This window comes from Xiphias gladius, chromosome 8 (genome assembly GCF_016859285.1).
Source record: "Xiphias gladius isolate SHS-SW01 ecotype Sanya breed wild chromosome 8, ASM1685928v1, whole genome shotgun sequence".
Taxonomy (NCBI): Eukaryota; Metazoa; Chordata; class Actinopteri; order Istiophoriformes; family Xiphiidae; genus Xiphias; species Xiphias gladius.
Genome location: NC_053407.1, coordinates 14,798,978 through 14,821,486, shown reverse-complemented (window position 1 = coordinate 14,821,486; position 22,509 = coordinate 14,798,978). Strand labels below are relative to the sequence as shown.

At 40.8% G+C, this 22,509-nt stretch overlaps 1 protein-coding gene across 1 annotated transcript in view; it reads right to left on the bottom strand.

Moving 5' to 3' along the window:
- shank3a (SH3 and multiple ankyrin repeat domains 3a) overlaps positions 1-22,509 on the bottom strand; it is a 152,161-nt gene that overhangs the window by 9,866 nt on the left and 119,786 nt on the right. Inside the window, exons 15-21 of the mRNA XM_040132424.1 lie at positions 11,233-11,308; positions 8,396-8,478; positions 6,907-7,031; positions 6,335-6,470; positions 1,527-1,607; positions 784-911; positions 446-551 (exon numbers count right to left, since the gene is read on the bottom strand). Of these exons, the coding sequence (XP_039988358.1) occupies positions 446-551; positions 784-911; positions 1,527-1,607; positions 6,335-6,470; positions 6,907-7,031; positions 8,396-8,478; positions 11,233-11,308 (735 nt within the window). The remainder of the gene's footprint in view (positions 1-445; positions 552-783; positions 912-1,526; positions 1,608-6,334; positions 6,471-6,906; positions 7,032-8,395; positions 8,479-11,232; positions 11,309-22,509) is intronic.

Sequence of the window (22,509 nt, the reverse complement as noted above, 5' to 3'; positions counted from 1 at the left end):
CTATTAATAATGAATGTGTATATCTACTTTTGAAACAGGCTCTGTGCTTTAATATCTGTTCGGCAAAATCTGTTTCTGTGAATATTCAGTTAGCACATTTGCACATTCTGAACTTGTAAAGCAATGAAAGTATGTATTTGTAACTACGTCAACTGTTAACAGTTGCTAATCTGTCAAAGTCTGACAGGGGAAATTATGCCTTGTCAATAGGCACCTTAAATTTGATTCATTAGGATGCATCTTCATCCTCAGTAATTTCCATTTGTTTTACTGCTGTCTACGGGATATTTCTTTGGGAGTGTAGTGAGGTAATTTATGCAAAAAGAACGAAACTTCCTTATCTTATATTCTCTACGTGTTGATGTATTACCTATAAGCATACTGTACATAAGATACACTATCATTCACCTTATTTGAATATTTACAGGATGGGTGATTGTTTTACCAAAAGACTTGGTCCTGGACATCCCCTTTGGTAGTGGCATGTGACCTCTCTCAATGCCTGGGTGAAGACCTCCATGTAGAGTCATCCCTTGTCTCTCAAACAGTGACTGCAGCACAACAAAACCAAGAATTTACAGTGTCATAAAAGACACTCCAAAAACTGTGTACAGAATACCAAAAACAAAGTAACACAAAGCAGTGAGTGTATACGTGTGTGCAGCGTTGCATGTCATGTAGCCCAGGTGTTCTTGAGTACATTACGTGTCAGCTTGAGTTTGTATGTGTGCCAGCACAGTGGCATATGCTGTCTGCCAGTGTGCTGCGTGTAGGTGCACTCACACTGATCTCTGCTGGTGTTATTCTCCTGCTGGTAGGCCGTTGTTTGACAGTGGCTGCTCTGTAATCTGCCTCCGAGGGCTGAGAACGCAACATAGACTCCTGAGATGCCAACATCTCATCTAGTCTCTCTGTTGAGAAGAAAATGAGCCAGAAATAAATACCGAGACATAAGTCCAGGGCAACGTTGTGCCATCATTTCTGACACTAATAAAACAGAAAAGAAAACAAACTGTGATTTAAAATGCATCTCCAAAATGTAACTATACACTACAGTGTGAGATCATGCTCTTTGGTATCGTACAATATCATTGCACTATCTCAATACAAGTTCACTGTGTTTCCTCGATGACCGCTAGGGAGTGAGTGCTGAGAATCGAAAGAGACAGAGAGAGAAAAAAGACAAAGAGTGGCGGAAGAGAGAGTGCACGTGTTTCAAGTGTTTGGCTCTTTTGTTCTAATCAACACTGCTTAAATTGACACAGCAGTGATTAAATATCTTTATGACGTTCACAGAGGTGTCAATTTCTTGCCTCAGACTCACCTCCTCTTCTCCTCCGAGCAGAAGCTTGGTGGGAAAAAGATAGCGTCAGCAGAGGAGGGAAAATGACAAGAACAAGCCAACAGAAGTGACTATTCTAAAAGTTAGGAGACACACCAAGTTTTAATGACAAAGGGAAAACAGAAATATGACAGAAAAGGAGGACGAGAGTGTGGAGTTTGCATGCCAGCTCTCTGGCACTCACCCAGTTCTTCAAGCTCAGCGGTCATGGACTTAGAGCGCAGCGTCAGGGTGGTGCTCGGAGCTCTCTTAGGTGGTGGGGGAGCTGTGGAGAAAAGGCATGGTGTTGAGGATGAAGTTGAGGGGGATGACAATCCTTTGGCTTTGCGGCTCAGTGCCCTCTTGGCATCCCCCAGACGGCCAGCCCATCCCGTCTTCACTGCTTTGATCTGGTCAAATTCAGATGAACTGGACGCCTCGCACTTAGCCAGGACCTTGTTCAGGCTATGGTTGGAACTCAACTTCTTCATGTTTTGTTCTCTGTCGGTCCAGTGGCTTTAAATTTGTTGGTCTGTCTCCAAGACTTTCAGTTTTTTAGTTTCTGTGCTGCAAGAATACTTCTCTTTTGAGGAGCCCAGAGGCAGTAAATGTACAGCTCCGTCCTCCCTGTAATATCCCTAGCTTTCTGAATCCTCCTATTACATGCAGAACAACAGAATTTGTCTGCCACACCAGGCAGAATGAGTAAAATGAGTGTGGCAAGGAGAGGGAAAAAGTCGTCCATCTTACTTTTAATATGCTGCCTAACTGGAATTTAGCAGGTGTGCATCAGACAGACACACACCGACACACCGGCTTACACACATATGCATATCCTCTACATGCAGGACCCAATGCAGATACACAGAGAAGACTCCCCGAGGGAGGACATAATGACATGTGGGCTGACAGACGAAGAGATGACAGTAAATTCAACAGCTAAGGAAAATGATGCGCGACAGACTTTATACCCCAAAGCTCATGGGAGCCTCCCAATCCTACTATACACACAAGGCAACTGGGCTGTTTTCATCCCACTCAAAGCAGCATAACACATCGACCAAATGTTAGTTCCAAATGCAAACTACGAAGTTACAGGTCTAAATTAGGTCACAATAAACACTGTAATTGACCAAATTAAAAATAATGCAGTCATGTGTTTAAGCATGTAAAGGCTGCAGTAACATGTAATACCATGCAGTCAAACGGTGATCATAAAGCCACAGACAGCAGCAGTCTCTACATGCATTTTTAACAAACCCAAGTTTCCTAACGATACCCCTCAATACAACTAGATCAGCTAACTCTGAGATCGACCCACTAACACTCAATGCACCAATGTACAGCAATAGATCTCTAAATCCCACAGCTGCCCCAGTGCCTTACTGGAGCCCAACTATCCTGCTGTTGTCAGCAGCTGCAGATCTAGTGTACATACGCCATCCTGGTTACAGTCCATATCAAACATCTTCATTTCCTCACCAGTCTGCACATTCTGGTATAGTAGCAGGGAGCAGAGTAGATGGAGGAGGATGGAGAAAGAGAGAGGAACAGAGACAGAGTCAGAGGGAGAGAGAGATGCTTTTGCTGTAATGTAATGCTTAATTCAAACAGGCAGTGTAGTCACCATGGCAACGGTGGCAGTAGTGAGGCCTCGCATGGTGCAGAGAATGTGTGTTTGCTTGCGAGTGAGCGTGTTAGTGTATATGTGTGAGTATGCGTCTGTGCATTTGTGCAAAGGTGCGGCACAATATGCAGAGTATGTCCTACTGGAGGAGCAGTGCAGGGGGTGAGGGTGTTCTACACATTTTGGGATGTTAAAAAAAGAGACATTTATGAGAAGTTTGAGACAGGAGTGAAGAATCCCGTACTCCCTCGGCTTTGACACACTAGAAACACTAGTTGTCTTTTCAATCCACCTCAGTCCTTTCTTCCTCATACCAAATATCTGTGGTCTCAGCAGCTTAGACAGAAGCAGAAATAGGCAAGCTTTCATAGAAGCAACAAGGAAATGACTTCAGAATACAAGACAAGAAGAAATGAACTTGAACCACTAATTAAAGGTAAAGGCACTCTAGATAAATGCACTTATACATACAGATTTTCATATAGTTCAAAAACATATACCATGAGGGCGTTACATTGCACAAATGCCTTAATATACTGAAGGCAAGTGCAAAAAAAAACATGTTAAAGGAACTGATCAACATTTTGGGTAAACACTCACTGAGCACTTTATTAGGAACACCATATTAATACTGGGTAGGGCCTCCATTTTCTGATGTTGGAAGCATTCCTTTGAGATTCTGGTCCATGTTGACATGACTGCATTACTTAATTTCTTCATATCCGTCACCTGCAAATTCACGCCGCCGATCTCCTGCTCTACTACATCCCAAAGGTGTTTTGCTGGATTCACTTCTGGTGACTGGGGAGGCCATTGAAGTACACTGAATTCATAGTCATGCTCATGAAACCAGTTTGAGCCAGCTTTTGCTGTGTTACATGGTACATAATCATGTTGGAAGTAGCCATTAGAAGATGGTAAATTGGGTCCATAAAAGCATTCACATGGTCAACAACAATACTCAGATAGACTGGCATTCAAACCATGATTGATTGGTATTAGGGGGCTAAAGGCGTGCCAAGAAAACATTCCCCACACCATTACACCACCACCACCACCAGTCGGGACTGTTGACACAAGGCAAGTTGGCTCCATTGATTCATGCTGTTGACGCCAAATTCTGACGCTACCATCTGTGTGCCTCAGCAGAAATCCAGATTCTTGAGAGCAGGCTAAGTTTTTCTAGTATTCAACTGTCCAGTTTTGGTGAGCCTGTGTCCATTGCAGCCTCACATTTCTCTTCTTGGCTGACAGGAGTGGAACCTGACGTGGTCTTCTGCTGTTTTGGTCCATCCACCTCCAGGTTCGACGTGTTGTTCATTCTTAGATGCTTCTCTTCTCACCAGTCATAAAGAATGGTTATCTGGGCTACCGTAGTCGTTCTGTCAGCTCCAACCAGTCTGGCCATTCTCATCTGATCTCTCTCATCAACAAGGCATTTCCATCCACAGAATTGCCACTCACTGGATGTTTTTTTTTTCCCCCACCAAGTCTGGAGACTGATGTGTGTGAAAATACCGGGAGATAGGGAGTTACTGAGATCATACTTTTTCCTTTTTCTGATGTTTGATGTGAACATTAACAGCTTCCGACCTATATCTGCAGGATTTTATGAATTGCATTGCTGCCACATGATTGGCTGATTAAATAATTGTAGGAATAAGCAGGTATAGACGTGTTCTTCATGCAGTGCATGGTGAGTGTATATGCTTATTGACTTTCTTGCTGAGAGTTGGATGAGAAGATCGATACTACTCTCATGTCTGTCCGTTAAATACGGGGCTACAGCCAACAGATTCATAGCAAAAGGTAACAAAATCCACCTACCAGTGACTCTAAAGATCACTAACTTACATGTTTTATCTCATTTATTTAATCTATACAAAAACTGAAGGGTAAAAATGACAGTTCTCCCTCTATCACGGGCTTATATGGCAAACTATTTCTTGGTTGGAACCAGTAACTGAGAGTGGAGACCCAGAGTCTCTGCTGGTTGCCTGGCAACTGGTCAGAACCAAGAAATAGTCCAGCGCATAACCCCCCATAAACCGGTGATTTATCATTTTTATATTTCTGTTTCTATACAGGGTAAATAAACGAGATATAACGTGTTGATCAGTGAGCTTTAGAGGAGCTTGTAGGTGGATTGTTTTACCTTTGGAAAGACCCAGTCTAGCTGTTTCCCTGTTAAAGGGCTCTGTGCTAAGCTTAGCTAGCCAGCTCTTGGCTGTAGCCTCATATTTAACAGACAGAAATGTGAGGGGTATTAATCTTCTCTTCTAACTTTCTTCCAGAAAGCGGACAAGCGTTGTATCGAAAAATGGTAAAGTTTTACTTCAATTAAATCCTGAAAACTGAGCAAACTCAATCCGGTGGGAGGACTGTGAAATGTTGTTCAAAGCTCCAAAAGAAAGTTAGTAATGGAACCTTCAGTTAAGATTTTTTTTTTGTTGCAATATGTTAAATTGTATGTACTGGCATCAGCCATATCGGGAAATGATAGAACCAAGAGACTAGGTTTATTTATAGGAGACAAGCATATGGAAAGATACAGAGACAATAGAGGTGAGAGACAGACAGGTGGTGAAGAGAGAGACAAAGATGGAGAAAGAGAGATTAAGTGAGACAATAAGGCCCTAAGTAGCAGGACTGAGTTGATACAGTACTGTCCCACTGAAACTAGGTCAAACCCATTTATCGCTGTCTCTGTATCACAATAATCGAAAAGGAGCTATACACACCACTCTACCACACTTACAAACACAAACGAACACTTGCAGTGTACACAGTCCTGAGGTCATAGTGCCAGAACTGTGTGGGAGCTGGGTAATGGTGAGCTGTGGTTGACATGGAAACCAGATGAATTTACAGCAGGGAAACGTGGTAGAAATCACCTTGACAACGGAAACACACATATTTTCCTAAATCCTCTGTACATAAAACCACCATACATGTTGCCATTACATTACAGTTATAGAAGTCATTATCAAATAACTAAGACAACCTGTGAGAAATAACATGTTCCCAATGCTAAAATCCCTATAAGCACTAAACAATCCTTAATTAAGCCATTGCTATCTAATTAGTGGATCATGATCAATTTAAATTATTGTTCATACTAATGAATGAGTTTAGTAATAGTTGAGCTGGTCCTTACAAAAAGCACACATGAATATCCCCTGAAGCAGCATTTCACGTGATTTCACATTTCACAATATGGGCACGTGTTTTTGAGACATCTGACAGATTATGAATCATGAATATTACATGTATTATATTTCAAATGTAATAGTTTGGAAACATTTGGAATAATGAATTTAGCAAGTCATTTTTTTTTTTTTAGAGGGAGGACACAGATGAGCTTATTTCATCCCCCTGGTCTTTACCTTTCTTGCGAACGACTTCCTCAGACTCAGGCTTGCGTGTGACAGACACCACCTTCATCAGCAGCCTGTTGCCACCTTGCCGGATCAAGGAAACCACCTGCTTATGGCCCACCTTCACTACGTTCACCCCGTTTACCTAACAGAAAACACATAGAATGAGACGTGCTGATACAAGTGTAACCTTGTTTTCTAGAGTGCTGCTGACATTAAAGCACCATAGTTAACATATTCTGGTCAGTCAGGGTGGGATACGTCACATGATCAAACTTCATACTCAAATTATTTTCTGCAAATCATGTCTATTCTTTATCAAGCAGTATCTCATTAATTAACAAAAACAAAAGCTCTGTTTTTTTTTCTTTAATTTCAGTTTTATATATTAGCTGCAAATATTCATACATTATAACAAACCCTCTTTGCAGCCATAGGATCGACAACACGTTACATCTACAGAAGTACCATAGGACTTGTGTAGAATCCTGCACTTGTTAGCTTTTCTTCTGCGTTTAAGGCGATTATCATTGTGTTCAGTCATGAGATGTACATGCAAGTGAAGAGCTGTTCTTAATTACTTCAATCAGGAAGTCTCCTGTCCTCAGACCAGCCCTCCAGGCCACTCCCTCCACATCCACAGACTCCAGGTACTGCAGGGCAGGGAATGCTGGGGTCGGGGTGAATTCTTCAATGGGCGTCTCAGCTGAGACGAAACACACCGAGAAACCCCGCCCAGAACAGTCAAGGAAAATCTATAGCTTCCTTTGAGTCATTTTCATTCCTACACTAAATGAGATTGCCAATGACCATAATAAGTTCACAAGCAGAAAATGTATTACATGCTGCAAAAAATATTTGGAAATTGTTGGCTGGCGGTATAAATCTGATCTATTGTCATTTCCTTTGAGGCAATGATGAATTTTTCAAAACTTTTCTTCAGCTTTACCAAAATGATTCTATTAATAAATTTGTAGTGAATCGTTCTATTCCTTGACTTAGGATGTCTAAGTCGATTAAACAGGAACAGTAGTAGCCCTGAGTGGATGTACTGCTGTTGCCTGCTGCACCCTTAATCATATCACTGATACATGTAGGTGCACACAAACACAAAAAATAGACAGATGCACACATACAGTACACAAGCACACTTTGTTAAGTGAATGCGCTTCTGCAAACTCCATTTAATCTTGGAGCGAATCCAACAAAATCACTGACACATGAGAGTTCTCAGAGGACCACTAAGTGAACTGCAGTGTGTATGTGTGTGTTTGTGTACGTGTGTGTTTAAGGGTACTGGGGAGTAAAAGACAGAGTGAGTAAAAGAGAGCAGGGTGAGCCAAGATCCATGGTAGTGAGTGATGGAGCAGTAACAGACTCCCAGCAAGGTGCCTGAGAGGGGTTTCCATGGTAACCAGCCTGATCAGGGAGCTGGCACGTGCATGAGTAAAATGAATTTGTAGTGATGGAGATGAGTAGAGAGTCGATTTTGATTAAAATGCGGGAGGTATGAAAGTGACTGTGTTAAAATATTTTGAGAGGATAATGGACAGGAAGGATATGAAGGAGGTGAAGGAGAGCAGAGAGGAATGAAAACAAGGACGGACAGAGGAACAATGAAATAGGAGAGGAGGGGAAAGAGGAGTGTGCCTCTACTAAAGCTCTACGCCATGTGTGGGGAACAGATGGGACAGCTAGCTGACAGCTCAGCCAAGGATGACGCCACCAAAGGGCTACATGCGCTCACTCACGCACACACACACACACACACACACACACACACACACACACACACACACACACACACACACACACACACACACACACACACACACACACACGCACATAGGTGCAGATACACACACAGAAGCCTGGGTGCATCTGAGTATACAAACTGAGTGTTGACCAAAGCTGGTCGTGTTGTTGACTCACACAGTAACAATCGAAACTGAGCCGTACTCAGTGACTCAGATCAACAAACTACTTCTTACATCAAAACTCTAACACATATTGAAAACAGGTAGGTAGTGAATGTGAATGTCTTGGTAAAGGTGCATATGTTTATCTCACCTTTGGCTCCCCGCAGGACAAAACCAAACCCCTCATTTTCTTTTTTCTGTAAAACAGCATTCTTCTCCTCTATGATATAATCACTGTGAAGGAGAGAGCAGAGGGAGAGCAGGTATGAATCCAACACAATCCTCAAACACACACACACACACACACACACACACACACACTCAAAGAGAGTGGGGGAAGAGGGAGGGCAGGAGAGTCAAAAAGATGGTTGGTCATTGGGGCTTGAGAAGTGGGAAGAGATGGAGGCGCACACACACACACACACACACACACACACACACACACACACACACACACACACACACACACACACACACACACACACACACACATGTATTTCCTTTCCTGTTAACCAATGACCTTAAAAGCCAAGCAAGACACCACAGCTCAGTGTTCCCAGAGGTTGTACTAGTGTTTAGAGAGAGAGAGAGAGAGAGAGAGAGAGAGAGAGAGAGAGAGAGAGAGAGACACACACACACACACACACACACACACACACACACACACACACACACACACACACACACACTCACACAGAGGTAGAGACAGAGAATGAGAGAGGGCAAGCAGGTGAAAGAGAGAGTCCTCGTGATTGAAGTATCTTTGGGATAAAGCCTAAGAGTTAATCAATCTTCTGGCTGATCTTTCAGATGAGACTGCAGCTGAGGAGGGTGTTGAGGGCTTCTGCTAAAGAAACTGACAGAGATGGTACAGATGGCATATTTTCCCCTGACTAAAGAAAGAGGGAATAGGAGGCAAAAATAAGTGAGCAGTTCATCACTGCCTGATTTTCCTGAGTGTTGAGAGCTGAAGGCCGTTGGATGGTGTTCACCTGAGCTGCTCTGCACAAACTTGTATGTATGTTTTCAAGCTATGCATCTTTGTCCAAAGCCTGTGAGCAAAAACCAGAACAGAGCTGACTTTAGTCAGCATGATGGCCGGCATTTTGTGCAAAAAATATTCAGACTACCTGTCCTTCAACAAATGGACTGACTGGGAACATTTGGGTGAAGAGTAAATGTGAGATGTAATAGTGTTTAAATCTACATTTATGATAGATAAAAAGGCAGATGGAGGGAGGAAAATGAAAAAAGCCTACAGCAGAGCAGTTAATTAAAATTTAATTTTAAATGTAAAATAAAATATTATAAAGGAAATGAATATGTCAGACCTCAAGTGTAGATGACTATAACCCAATATTTCTAACTTAAACTTGGTGAATACAGATGAGAAATAAATTGCGGCGTTTCTAAATCTCTTCACAACACACCTTGACTGAGGGGACTGCTGCCAGTTTACGGCCTAAACACCATCACAAAAGCTATGAGTTTAGTAATATTTTGTGATTTTCAGCATTGTCAGTCATCCTTCGTCAACAGCTAAGGCAGATTTAGAGGGCTAGTGTTCAGGTTGCAACTCAGTGGGCGGCTGCAGTGTCCATTAGCTTAGTTACACTCCACTCTCTCAGACTTACCAAGGGAACACAAAGCTCCTGCTGCTGGAGACAGGAGACCCGTAACAAACCTCTCTGCAGGAGGGAGGTCAAAGGTTTGGTTTCATAAAAAGGTATCTATCCACTTTTGCATCAATTATTATGCACAGTAAACTGTGTTGGTTAAGCACCCCTAAGATGCTTTGTTTCAGTCCAAACCCTTTTATCCACTATGCTTTCATCTCTGCTCTATGCCCCAAAATGCTGCATTAATGTAATATGCTCACTGTCCTTGTTCAGAATCTCTATCCGCCTACATAACTCAAAGTAAAAACTCTGATAGACTCACATTTCAAAATTGTGAATGTTTCTTAAAAAATAAATCTGTCCTTTGACATTTGTGATTCTAATATTCCTCACACTGCAGTTCAGATATCCATCTAATAAACTGTACAATGTATCTCACCAGGTTTCTGTCCTATCCGGGCCTCATGCTGGCAACTGGTATTTCATTCAGACATTCATATGTTGCACTTGGCTCTTAAAACCTCATAGCTCTAACCTGCTGTGATTCCACACAGTGTTAATTTTTACTGTGGCAGCTCTGCAAAGCAACACGAAATGTACGATAAAATGTATATTATTACATGAACTACCAGCCAAACAAAAATATACACAGCGAATACCACATAACGTCTGTGACTATCACAGGCTAGTGCCTGTAGTAATGCTATTTCAGAAAAACCTGGAGCTCTGGTAACAGAAGTGACATTTAATCCAACTTAAACCTAGAAAGCAAGAATATGACATTTCATAAAAGGCTGAGAAAGTGGATGGGAACAATGCTCACTCAGACTAGCTCTGTGTCTCTTTGTCTGACAATACTATGGCATTAAAAGCGGAATTTGCATCATAACAAAACCTCACATAGCTTGCTATTCCACTCTCAGCTAACAAATCTAATTTAGAAGAGAGGGTGTACTCACACTAAATGTCAGCTTGAGACAGGGGTGGAATTGAATAAGAATATCCTGGCAGAAAATTCTAGACATATAAAGCACAAAACCGTGCATGTCCCCACAAACATGCATGTAGAGCGTACAATATATTATGCCTGTGTATGCAAAGTGCACAGATACCAGCACATAGAGACAAAAATATACTGTTCAACACAGTTAAGCAATAAAATTAGAACTGGATGCACTGGCTGCATGATGCCTTTAGATGGCAGCAGCTCCAAAGCACTCAAATGGTTCTTGACATGCTCTTCATTACCCCTCTTAAGGTAAGGAAGCATTCTGTGATGTGACCGATAATTTTTGTGCAGTACAGTACACATTCATACACATGGCCTGCACAATGCAGTAACATGATCGCTCGGAGAAAGAGGCTGTACCTGTATGAGGTGAAGTTGTCGTAGGATCCCACAGTGTAGTGTCTGAACAGTCTCTTGGTGCGGTCCTCCCGAGTCTCTGCAAAAACACATTGGATGCCTTTTTACTCCAATCAGACAATACAGTACCTCCAATTGTTCTACATTAGTATTTGCCCATTATATTGTCTCCAGACATCAAAGACTGAAAACATCTCGAAAGGCTAAAAAAAAAAAAAAAAGCAAAGAATAAATGTTTTCACACTTGGTTAAAATAGTTTATTTAAGTTTTTAAGTCAATAACTCATCTGGTATATAAAAGTTGTGAAAAAAAATTGAACACTACTGGCTTTGATTAACCTATAACAATGTCTTACACTCACAGAATGTTGAATAGTAGTACCATCAATATTTAATGAAATTATTCTTATGATTTCATATTAGAGGCAATCTTGCAATCACCCACACATCATCCAAGGCTTAAGTTGCTAGTGCAGTGCAGTGTCTTGAAAGCAGGGTTAGCCACATTTGCCAGTGTGTGGTGTTCTTGCATCATTTGAAGAATTGAGCAAAATAGCTGGGCCAAGAAACTTCCCAGGAATGCACCGCTTATGTATGCTTTAGGAGGGACACGGTTTATTTTTGAATTAGTTTCGGTTTTGCTAATGACTATCATAATTAATTACAAATCCACAAAAATCTAAAAATATCAAGGCTGTTTTTGCCCCAGCTCTGAGCATGTCAGTATAAAAATGTCATCAGAAATCTAATCCAGTTACCACAGAGAAGTAATTATCATTAACATGCTTCATTTGTCACAACCTACCAGAGTATAATTGTTTCATGGTAATTTTTTTTATTTAGAAACAGTAAAATATTTGCATAATTATGCCTTTAAAGTTTTTCTTTTAAAACAGCAAATGCTCTAGAATGGGAACCATGATGAGCTCAATTAATATAGTGTGTGTGTGTGTGTGTGTGTGTGTGTGTGTGTGTGTGTGTGTGTGTGTGTGTGTGTGTGTGTGTGTGTGTGTGTGTGTGTGTGTGTGTGGTTCCTGTCAGCATGTGGGTGGATTTATCCTATGGGAGTGCTGATAAAGACTGATGCCCACTCCCCATCCCAGTAATGCAATCTGCAGATGACATACTAAGACCCTTTCAGGTCACACAGAAACTCTTTTTTTCTTAGTGCAACATATCAAGACGTGAGCCAACACGGGACATAATGAAGTGGGTGTCACAACAGAAGGTACACCCAAAGACTACGACAAACATAATTTGGCCCTCTGGTGTTATTTCCGCTCCCCCCTTTTCTTCCTTCCCTTCCTTCTTCCAGGGGCCGGCACACCTCCACACCCAGGATTTCTCAGTAGAAAGTCTAAAGTATTTGATGGTAATAGTATAATATATAGCGATCAAGTTAATGATGATGGAAATGTTGATAATGACAACAATAAGAGCATCAATTTTAATATTATTATCAATAATGATAATTATAATAATAATAATGATGGAGTGTAAGTAGATGCCTAACTCACACCAGCAATTGTACTGATAGTAATGACACACACACACACACACACACACACACACACACACACACACACACACACACACACACATCATATCTATATACAGTATGTATTCATATATAAATACATTTACATTCACACATGGAAACGTTTCATTGGGCGGAGCTGTGAGAGTGAGGTGTGTCCTGGTGATGATGTGAGACCCACTGCATGTTGCCATGGGTCTTGCTTGTAACCCTGGTCACATGTCCCCCTGTTTCACTGTTTTCTGTCACTTTTTACTGTCTGCTATCTAAAGAAAAAGGCATTTCATCAAGCTGTTTGAGATATTCTTTATATGTGACAAAAAAAGAGACATGTAAAGAGTGTAAAGGGAAGCAGATAAAAGTAAGTGAGCAGACTTGAAGTGGCTGGGATCCTCAGATCCACTTTAACCTGTCCATCTGACTGTGTGTGAGTGACAGCTCTGATAACTGCATCCACTGTCACTTGATGACACAACAGAAGAAAAAAAAAAAGGATTTAGCAATCTGCTACACATTCCCAATTTTTCCCAATTCTCTCAGCTCTTCCTGTCTCACCTGCCTCATTTTCTTCATGTGCCTTTCTATTAAAACCTGTTTGCTTGTGCTGTTTTCTTCGTTCTCCAAGATCACCGTTGTGTGATTCACAATCTCTCTGATTCTTACACATTCATTTGTTTCAGCTTGACTGCAGTCGCGTAGCTTTCCTCCTCCCTCATTACACATACCCCACTCATAGGAAGGAGGCTGTTTTAATCAAAGTGACCTACATAACAAAACCTGATGCACAGACCATGCTCTGTGTATCTGATTACCAGGCATTTGTTTTCCCAGAGCAAGAATATCAGTCAACTGGTAAGTGAGTCACTGGCTGTGAAGATATGAGCGAAAAATCGCTCCCAAAACATATTTCACGGTTAATAAATAACTGTTGGTGATGCAACTTCCCTTTCTGTTTTATTGTTAGGTGGTGTATTTTGTTATTTCCATGTATTATCAGCTGCATACAGACAGACATGTCAAGATATCTGCAAACTAGCTATAGAATAACGTCAACGTCAAAAAAAAAAAAAGTTTTGTTGTAAGTTCATCAGAAGAAGAAGAAAGCAAGTGATTCTTTCTAAAGTCATAATTATGTTCAACAATATAGAAAAAAAAATCAGCCTAAAAAAGCAAACAAGAAACCAGTTTCTACATTTAGGAAGGGATGTTTTCTGTGTTTCTTATTCTGAGATATTTCTCATTGTCTTGCTCCTGCTATCAATTACCGCCCTCTCCACCTAAACCGATAACCTGCTACTGAATGCACCACAAGTCAATGCGTGTTCTCTTAGGCTGGACAAAACCACTTCTGGGAAATGTATGTCAGAACAAATGACGAAATCCACTAGAATTGTATTGTGTAGAAATTGTTTAGTCTGTCATCTGTTTTTTCTTTTTTTTGTTCAGGTGAGAAATCATCAGTATTTACCCCAGTGGATAAATGACAGATAAATAATCCTTTAAAGTGGATGAGGATGTAGTTGGGAACACCTGTGCAAAGGGCATCTTCCTTTTGGCAACTGGGACTGGGTTTACAGGTGTTGTTGGCAAACTGCCAAGGTAATGATATTATGACAACTTTGTAAGCAGAAGATAAGTGGTGTCGCCATCCCTTCCCTCCAATCAGACAGGGTTTCTTGAGCTTTCTCTGTGTGGATCGTTTTTTAATTTGCTCTGACATTTTACAACCTGGATGACTAAAATGACCGTACACAGAAAAGAAATGTGCAAAATCACAAACTAAATTAGAAGTAGAAAGGGCAGGTTGAGGGAAAATGGATACATTCAAATGAAATACAGTCCTCATAAAAAAATGAAAAAAAACAAAAACAAAAAGTGAATCGTAGATTGATCAAGAGTGTGTGGGTATCACAGAATGAGATGTGTAATTAAGAATGAATTATTTGTTATCAGAGGAGGTAAGGGGGGAAAGAGAGATGAGAGGAGAGCTGGTTGGTGTTTTGTCTGTATTAGAAGGTTAATCTACATCAAGTCGCGGGAGAAAAGATGTGGCATTTTGTTAGCAGGAGATGTAAGAGGGAAGTAGTGATGGAAGAAGAAGCGATATTTCGGGAGAAACTTGTAGATGAGTCAGCACCTGTCTTTTCCTGCAGATTTACAGTCTGCCTTAGCAGCCCTCGCTCAGCTTTCACACACACGTTCATTCATCTTCACATCATTAAAAAGAGAAGAAAAAGAGAATCAGTAAAATGCTGAATTATTTTGTGAGTTGGTGGGTATGAATGTGTTTTGTGTGTCTCAGTGGTATGTGCATTTGTGTATGTACAGTATGTGTGTTTGTGTGTCTGCACACCATGTGATACCAGACGCAGTCTAAGAGTGTGAAATGCAGCTCATTCATCACAACTGTCATCTATTTTGTACAGCCCAGGAGCATCTAAAGGCAGGGCCCTGATAGCACTGATAACCTCAACTCTTCTTCCACAGGCAGGGAACAAGAGACATGACAAAGAGTGTCCACTGTAAGTAAATGCTGTTGTTTAAGTTAACGTACATCGTAACATCTTTAAGTTTCTCTAAATCCTTAATTGGGATAGGAGGATTTATTGTTCTGTTTATTTTTGTTGTTTTTTTTTTTGGCTTGCTTTGCAGTACAAGGGGACGGGGTTTAGCACCAGATGGGAATAAAACAAAGAGACATATCTTCCAATCTGCACCAGAGCTACAGCATCTGGGCTGTCAGAGGGGCAGATAAACACACAGAAATTTCAGTAAACAAAGACAATATGGAAATCACTGGATGTTATATAGTAAATTATTTTTTATACAGTCATGTTAAAATAAAGCATACGAAAGGATTACTATAATTTGGGTACCATGTCAAAAATGGCATTTGGTTGGCTTTAGATGTGCCGTCAATGTTTGGAGATAGTATTGATGAAACATTCAGTTCCTATTGTCTTCCAAACCGCTAATACAAGACTGAAATAGCTACAGTTTTCTGAGTCACAGAAAAGTAAAAATAAATAAACAGTGAAAAAAGGAAAATACATAACATTAGTTATATGTATACACATATACAATGGGGTCCAGAAGTCTGAGACCACTTTCCTATTCAAGTGAATGGAAAAGTGTAACCCTCTGTATATATTAAGAAATAGCAAAGTATAACACCATAGTGTTTAGTAAAAACACAGAGGGAGAAAGAGGAGAGGAAAGTCAATTCCCTCTGAGCACAATATGAGGTACAATTGCCTGTGAGTGCACATTAGGAGGTGGCCTCTGAATGTGTTTTAACAAGAGAGATCTGGAGAGAATGGCATGTATAGTACATGAAAAACTGAATAGTAAAATTTGGTCAAAGTGACATTTTTTTTTGTTGCTGCAGGACAGACAGATACTATAGGTACGAAGGGTATGAAAGACAGAATTGGAATTTCTTGAGTCACCTCATCTCTATCATGGACTAATATGACACAGCAGCACTAATTCCTTCTACATAGCTGATTAAAACTTTAACATTGTCTATGTTCAAACACCCGGCACTTAGCTGGGAGGAGTCCTCTGCTGCAAAGGTGTTAATGCCTTTCACATTTCCAATGACAGCAAAAGCAGGTTATATGAAAAGGAAAAAAGCCTGTGTTGTTAGCATGAGTAGGGGATAGCCACAATAGCTAAACAGGCGACGAAACGACTGCCTACAGAACTGAGGGAGAAAAGAAGGGAAAAGGCGCTTTACTCTCAAGCACTGAGGTTTTTCCAGCCACTCGTGTTGAGTAGTCAAGGCTTCAGGAATGCACTACGGGCACCTGCTGGTCAAAACTATTTACAGCAGACAAGAGCACTGTACGCAGGGGCTGTGTTCACAACTGCAGGTTGCTGGTTCCCGTTGTCCGGACCAAAGAAGTTTAAAACAGATACATTGTTGCCTCTCAGTTTTCATCCATTTAGGGTTCATGCTTACTTATGACAGACAAAACCAAGGGTTTCAAACATAAGGCCATACAGTCTGAGAGATAATAACTCCTATCCTGCATCATTAGAGTTACTATCTGGACTTAAAGGTAAAATCAACAAATTTCTTTTGAATGACAGCAACTGAAGCCACTATTCCCTCCTCTGGAAAACTTTAGTTATAGTATCTTTTCTGGTGGCCGTGAACAGCTCATGAAAATCACAGAGAAATACCAGGATATGAGAATAATTTTAAACAGTGCAGACTTATTTCATTTTAAATAACAAGGCAAAGATAGAATCAGATTAAGGAGACAACATGTCCTGTAGAGCAACATGCGCCCATAATTGCTCATCAGGATTTCTTGGTACACTTAATTGATCCAAACCAGGCCTCAACTGGAAGCGTCTTACCACCTACACAAAACTACACTTCAATGGCCAAATGCACCAGAGTTCCTTTTAATAGCATCATACAGGTTAGTTATGTACACAAAGACTTTGTTGGTATGTGTTCAATAGTTGCTAAGGACCACCGAATTAAACCGCTTATGACCGAAATAACTATAAATAAATGAATACCAAGTGTTGGTAGCCTAATATATTTAAAAAGACGACTAAGTTGGGACAGAAATTTTGCTCCCGGCCTGAACTCTGGTCAGCTTTGTGATCAAGGTGTTTAACACTGTTGCAGTTTTAGAAATAACAGTGCTGGAGATTTGAAGAAAGTGTTAAAAACTTGAATTCAAGATGATAATAAGGTGTTGTGAAAGACAGTGCCCTATGCCACAAAGCTAAATGCCGAGAGGGGTTCTGATGCTTCATATTTTTGGTGAAAAGTAGAGAACTGCACAAATCATGTTGAACGTAAATAGGATTTGAACACAGTGATTATGTCGATATCTTAAAACAATAAAAGCCCTGATGAAGCGCCAAAACCGCCTTGTATGTCTTAATGTGTACCTTACAGCTGCAGCACTACGAAGAGAAACTTAAACCTCATAACTTCCAAGGACAATGATATCACTCTACTGGCCACAGAGTTTGACTGACAGTTCATTTCTGGGAGGTGCAGTTATAAAACACCCTAGCAAGGAGACCATATTTTGCAAAAGCAATTCATTTTAGTAAGACTTATTAAAACCTTTTCCATATTTCCATATCCATATTTCTTCCATGAATATAAAGGCCCATGAGATCACTTTTTTTTTAAAATTTTGCTAACCATGGTAACAGTTGGTTATGGTGCCACTAAAAAGCACTTTCTATCCCGAATGCATGGTCGTATTGTTCTTCTCAGCACCACATGACTAGAAATCTGACTTTCAGTTGTCTTTTTGAGTGAAATAATCATAAAAAAATCATAAAGAAATCATAAAAAAATCATGAGCCAAAATCATAGCTGAACTTAAAAAAAGGTTGTTGTTCCTTTGTACTACCCAGGATTTTACACACAGCACTGATATCTCACTAACCTCCAGAGATAAACGCTGTGCATACGTCTGATCTAAAAACTTAATGTGGTGTAGATTAAAAGGTTTTGTTTCTATTTGTTATGAGCGATAACTCGTCCATAAAAACGTGAGAATAAGCTGTTTGTCTATTCTCAGTGGTGATACGGTAGCTGTGAACACAGTGTTTATGTCGTGCTGTAATATCGCACCTCTTTCTGCCACTCTGTAAACATGCAATATCTCTGAGAGTTCTGCTGTATATATCTGTGTTTTAACCGACAGTACATTCTGGACAGATTCACTCTCCTTGTCTGAAGGTTGCAAGCGCGACATCACATACACACAGATGCACGGAAACACCAATGAACGCAGACACACGCCCCGTCTCTGAACCCTGATGAATGAGAATTAACCTGTGCTGTTTTACCACTGATAAGAGCTGCAGACAAACATGCACACACACTCATACAAACACACACACTCATCAAGTGAGCCCCATTGACTTTTTAATTCTTTCATTCCATACCCCAACATCCCTCCTTTCCTTTTCTCATTCTTTCCCTCTGCCTCCCCATTGATGTTGTGCATGTTAACCTCGTAAACCAGGTGGATAGAAGACTAAGCAGGGGGTGTAGTAAACTCTGGGGGCTCCCAACACCTTGAATACTAAAACACTGTTTAAATTAATCAGAACAATGCCTGACTCTCTGGTGTAACAACTTCCCGAAAGCCACACAGCATGTGAGGAGTTGCTTGTGGAAAAAAAAATGAAGACAGAATCATCCTCTCTTTCTTTCTCTTTTGTGCTGCCACAGAATGGGCCTGTCGTTCCACAGATCCATCAGGGAGCCGCTGGACTGTGCAGGTGGCTACAGGGCCAACCCACTTCCACACGGCACAGGGGATAGAGCAGCGTCTTCATTTTCTTTTTTCTCCTTATCTTCCTTTGTCTATCCCTGATTTGCTATTCCTCTACCAAAAAGTTCTTGAATAAGACTTTAAAGGAAAGGTGATTTATTTTTCCACTCCTGGATAACATTAGTCATGCTCACAATAGGACCGAGTGACAGAGAGGACGCAGAAGGAAAAGAAAGTCAGTACAAAAGAAAGACTGTAAGCAGGCTCTGTATCAATTTAATCTTTATCTGTTCTGTGCATATAGGGAACTCAAATAAACCATGTACATGGTTTGGAGCTACAGGATAAAACTCAACATCAAAGGTGAGAAAACTTAAAGTGTATGAGCAAATACCTTTGATATGGGTGTGAAGCACCACTACCTCTTTTCATCAAGCCATTTCTCTGCATACGTGGACATGATTAAGCCAATGTAAGGTAACCTAATTAACTGGGAAGTGTCAGAACAAAAAGAGAAAGATGAGAAGGAAAATACAGAATGTTAGAATGGGAAGACAGGGAGAACAGATTAAATACAAGACTGAAATGGAGCAAACCGGAGGGAAGAGGGTCATAGATGGCAACAGACTGACAGTGAAAATAGCCATAAACCTTAATAAGCCTGTATCCTGCTAATCAGTCCTGATCAGTGTCTTCAGAAACTCTAATTGTCTGATCTGCCAGAGAGTCCAGGTTTGGTTAAAGTTATAATCCTTCATATTTTTCAAGATTTTTTTCACGCATTTACAGTACATTCAGCAATTACCTCTCTATATAGTAGTTTTAATTGTTAATGGCTTAGTCCAACATTCCCGCACTGGATTCAAGTTGCCTATACATGCACAGGCTGTGTCCATCGATTTCTGTAACTTTCTGAAACTGACAACTGGACACTCAAATCCACTTCACAGCATGATTGACCAGCTGTGTGGACATGAGAGCCAGGAGCCCAGGTTTGAACTTCTCTCCAGCTTTAAAAAAAAAAAAAAAAAAAATTGTAACACATCTATTTCTGTCACTTTTCATGTGTTCAACCGAGTACAACACTGTAAATGCCTTCCAGGAGAGACTGAAAATGTGCACCATTATGTCCAAATTCAATCGATTACCACGTCTCCCCCCTTTCTATGACAGCAGGCTTTTTTACCCTGCCTTTGAGTGTTGAAACGCTATAAACACTTCCGCCTTCTGACGGGTTAGACAACATGTTGTACAAACCAGTTCTTTTCAAGCATAACCCGACCTTAATGAAAACGGTGTATACAGTGTATAATAGTGTATTTGTCGCCGGGATTAGTGCATATCCAGCGCTTAAAAGCAAATCAGTTTAAAATATTGCAGGGAGTGATGGAAAGAGAAGCCATAGGGAGCTGTTAGATGAACAACTGCAGGCAACAGGCTGCACATGCCCAACTCCTCATCTACCAGTTTTAACTGTGACCTGCTGTTGTGTGGAAAACTATTTGCCATGCGAAGCATGAAATCAGAGTGTTGCAATTATTTTTGACCGACTTCTTTATTAAAACAACGTGGGTTTATTGGGCTGTATTGAAAACAGAACAAAACAATCATTTGCTCTTCTGTTTGGTGTTACAACAGTAAGCGTGGGTGGAGCCAAATCAACCAGGACTCAAATCTTAAGGATTACAATTTAAAGGGATACATCAGGGGCTCGACTAAGGTTAGGGAAGGCTCACTGTCATCATTAAAACCAAGACATGAAGCGAACTGAAGTCTCTGTTGCCCAAACAACATTATAACACAATTCCAAGAGGTTGCATGTCAGATAAACAGAAACATAAGTTGTTTAATGTGTTTGAACAAAGGGCCAATGCTGTCATTTTTCTGGTAAAGACAGTCTTACCTTATTAGTCAGCTGACTTGTTTTCCCTATTGAGCCTTTTATTCACCAAGACTGACTGTCTAACAGCCAAGAAGGGAAGAGAAAGAAAGAGGGAGCGAGGGAGGGCAGAGGCTATAAACTTAACACCCTCCTTTTAGAATGAGCAGTCACATTCTAACAAGGCGCTTTGATCAGAGTACAGATTAAGACAACGACACTGCAAGTACTAACGGTCTGTTAGGAAGACAGGCTTTTAATAGAATAGTATAGGAGATGAGATCTTCTAATGCCAGCACTAAAGGAAGAGAGTTCATCAAAGCTATCAAGTGTGAGAGTTGAACGTTTTCACTACAAGTTAAAATTGCAGATCTGCCCACTCTTATTTCATTATGCGCAACAGAAGGTCGCTTGAGTAATGGGATTTATTTGATAACCATGACATATATATATATTAAAAAGGGACACATCGGTAAGAACCTTCAATTACAAACATTAAAATGTTCGAGAATAAAACAAGAAAGCTCTCCATTTGTGGAGCAGGGTGGGGCTGAGATGAAGAGGAGGTAAATGATACCACGAACAAAGGGAAAAGTAAACAAATGATTGAGAAGACCTTCAATGATTTCTTTGTTGTAAAAAATGTCTTTGACAAGCAGTCAAATAGTCTCTCCAATTCTAATGTGTTGTTTTTTCTGCACTGAATCAAGCTGTCGGTCCCACTTAAATTTGTTGTATTACACACCCCCCTCTGCTAAAAATGGAAATGTTTGTACGCTTGCAGACAGTTCACTACTCTTCTGTCTTTACTACTTTGGCTGAGTCATATTGCAAGTTTCGCACATTTACAAAAGGCGGTATTGTTAGCTTCTTCCACAAGGTACCATTTTACATGCAGTATAACTACAAGTGAGCCGTCTAGTCTGTGTTCTGATGTAAGAATAGTGCAAAGAGTTGTGGGCAGAGAGTGACTTACCCCAGTGCAGGTCATGACATGTGGAGTTTGGTTGCTCTGCCTTCACGACAGTTACCACCCCGTCTATCCTGCTACACATCACTGGCAGATCTGACACCATGACTGGACAACAGTCCATTTTTTCAACTCTATCTTTACGAGTCCCTTTCTAAAACTCTGACCGGGAGGTCGTCTCCCCAGCCTGCTACTGGTCCTTCTCCCAGCTTGAATCACTGAGAGGAGCTGGGCCTGGCCTCCCTCTCATCCTCGCCTAGAGACAACTAAAAGCAAAACGTCCATTTTGTGCAGTCGGCTTTTAAAATATCTCAGCACCATATTCCTTAGAGGACTCCCAGTTTTCTTTGTTATGAGAGTGAAATAAGACTTCCTGGACGAGTAGTACCGAAAACTGTCCCATTCTGTTTCAGCCTCCAGGGTATATTTCACATCTCTGCTTCTCTGCTGTCTCTCTTTCTCTTGCTCTCCCTCAGAAGAGGTTGGTTTGCTGAAGAGCCTTCAGAGAGCTCGTTGTTACCGTGTAAGTGTCGGAGGCAGAGACCAACGCCTATAAATACCTCAGCTCTGTCAAAGTGGAAGAAGCCTTGAATAATTCAGTCAAATTCAGACAACAAGAAGCAACTAC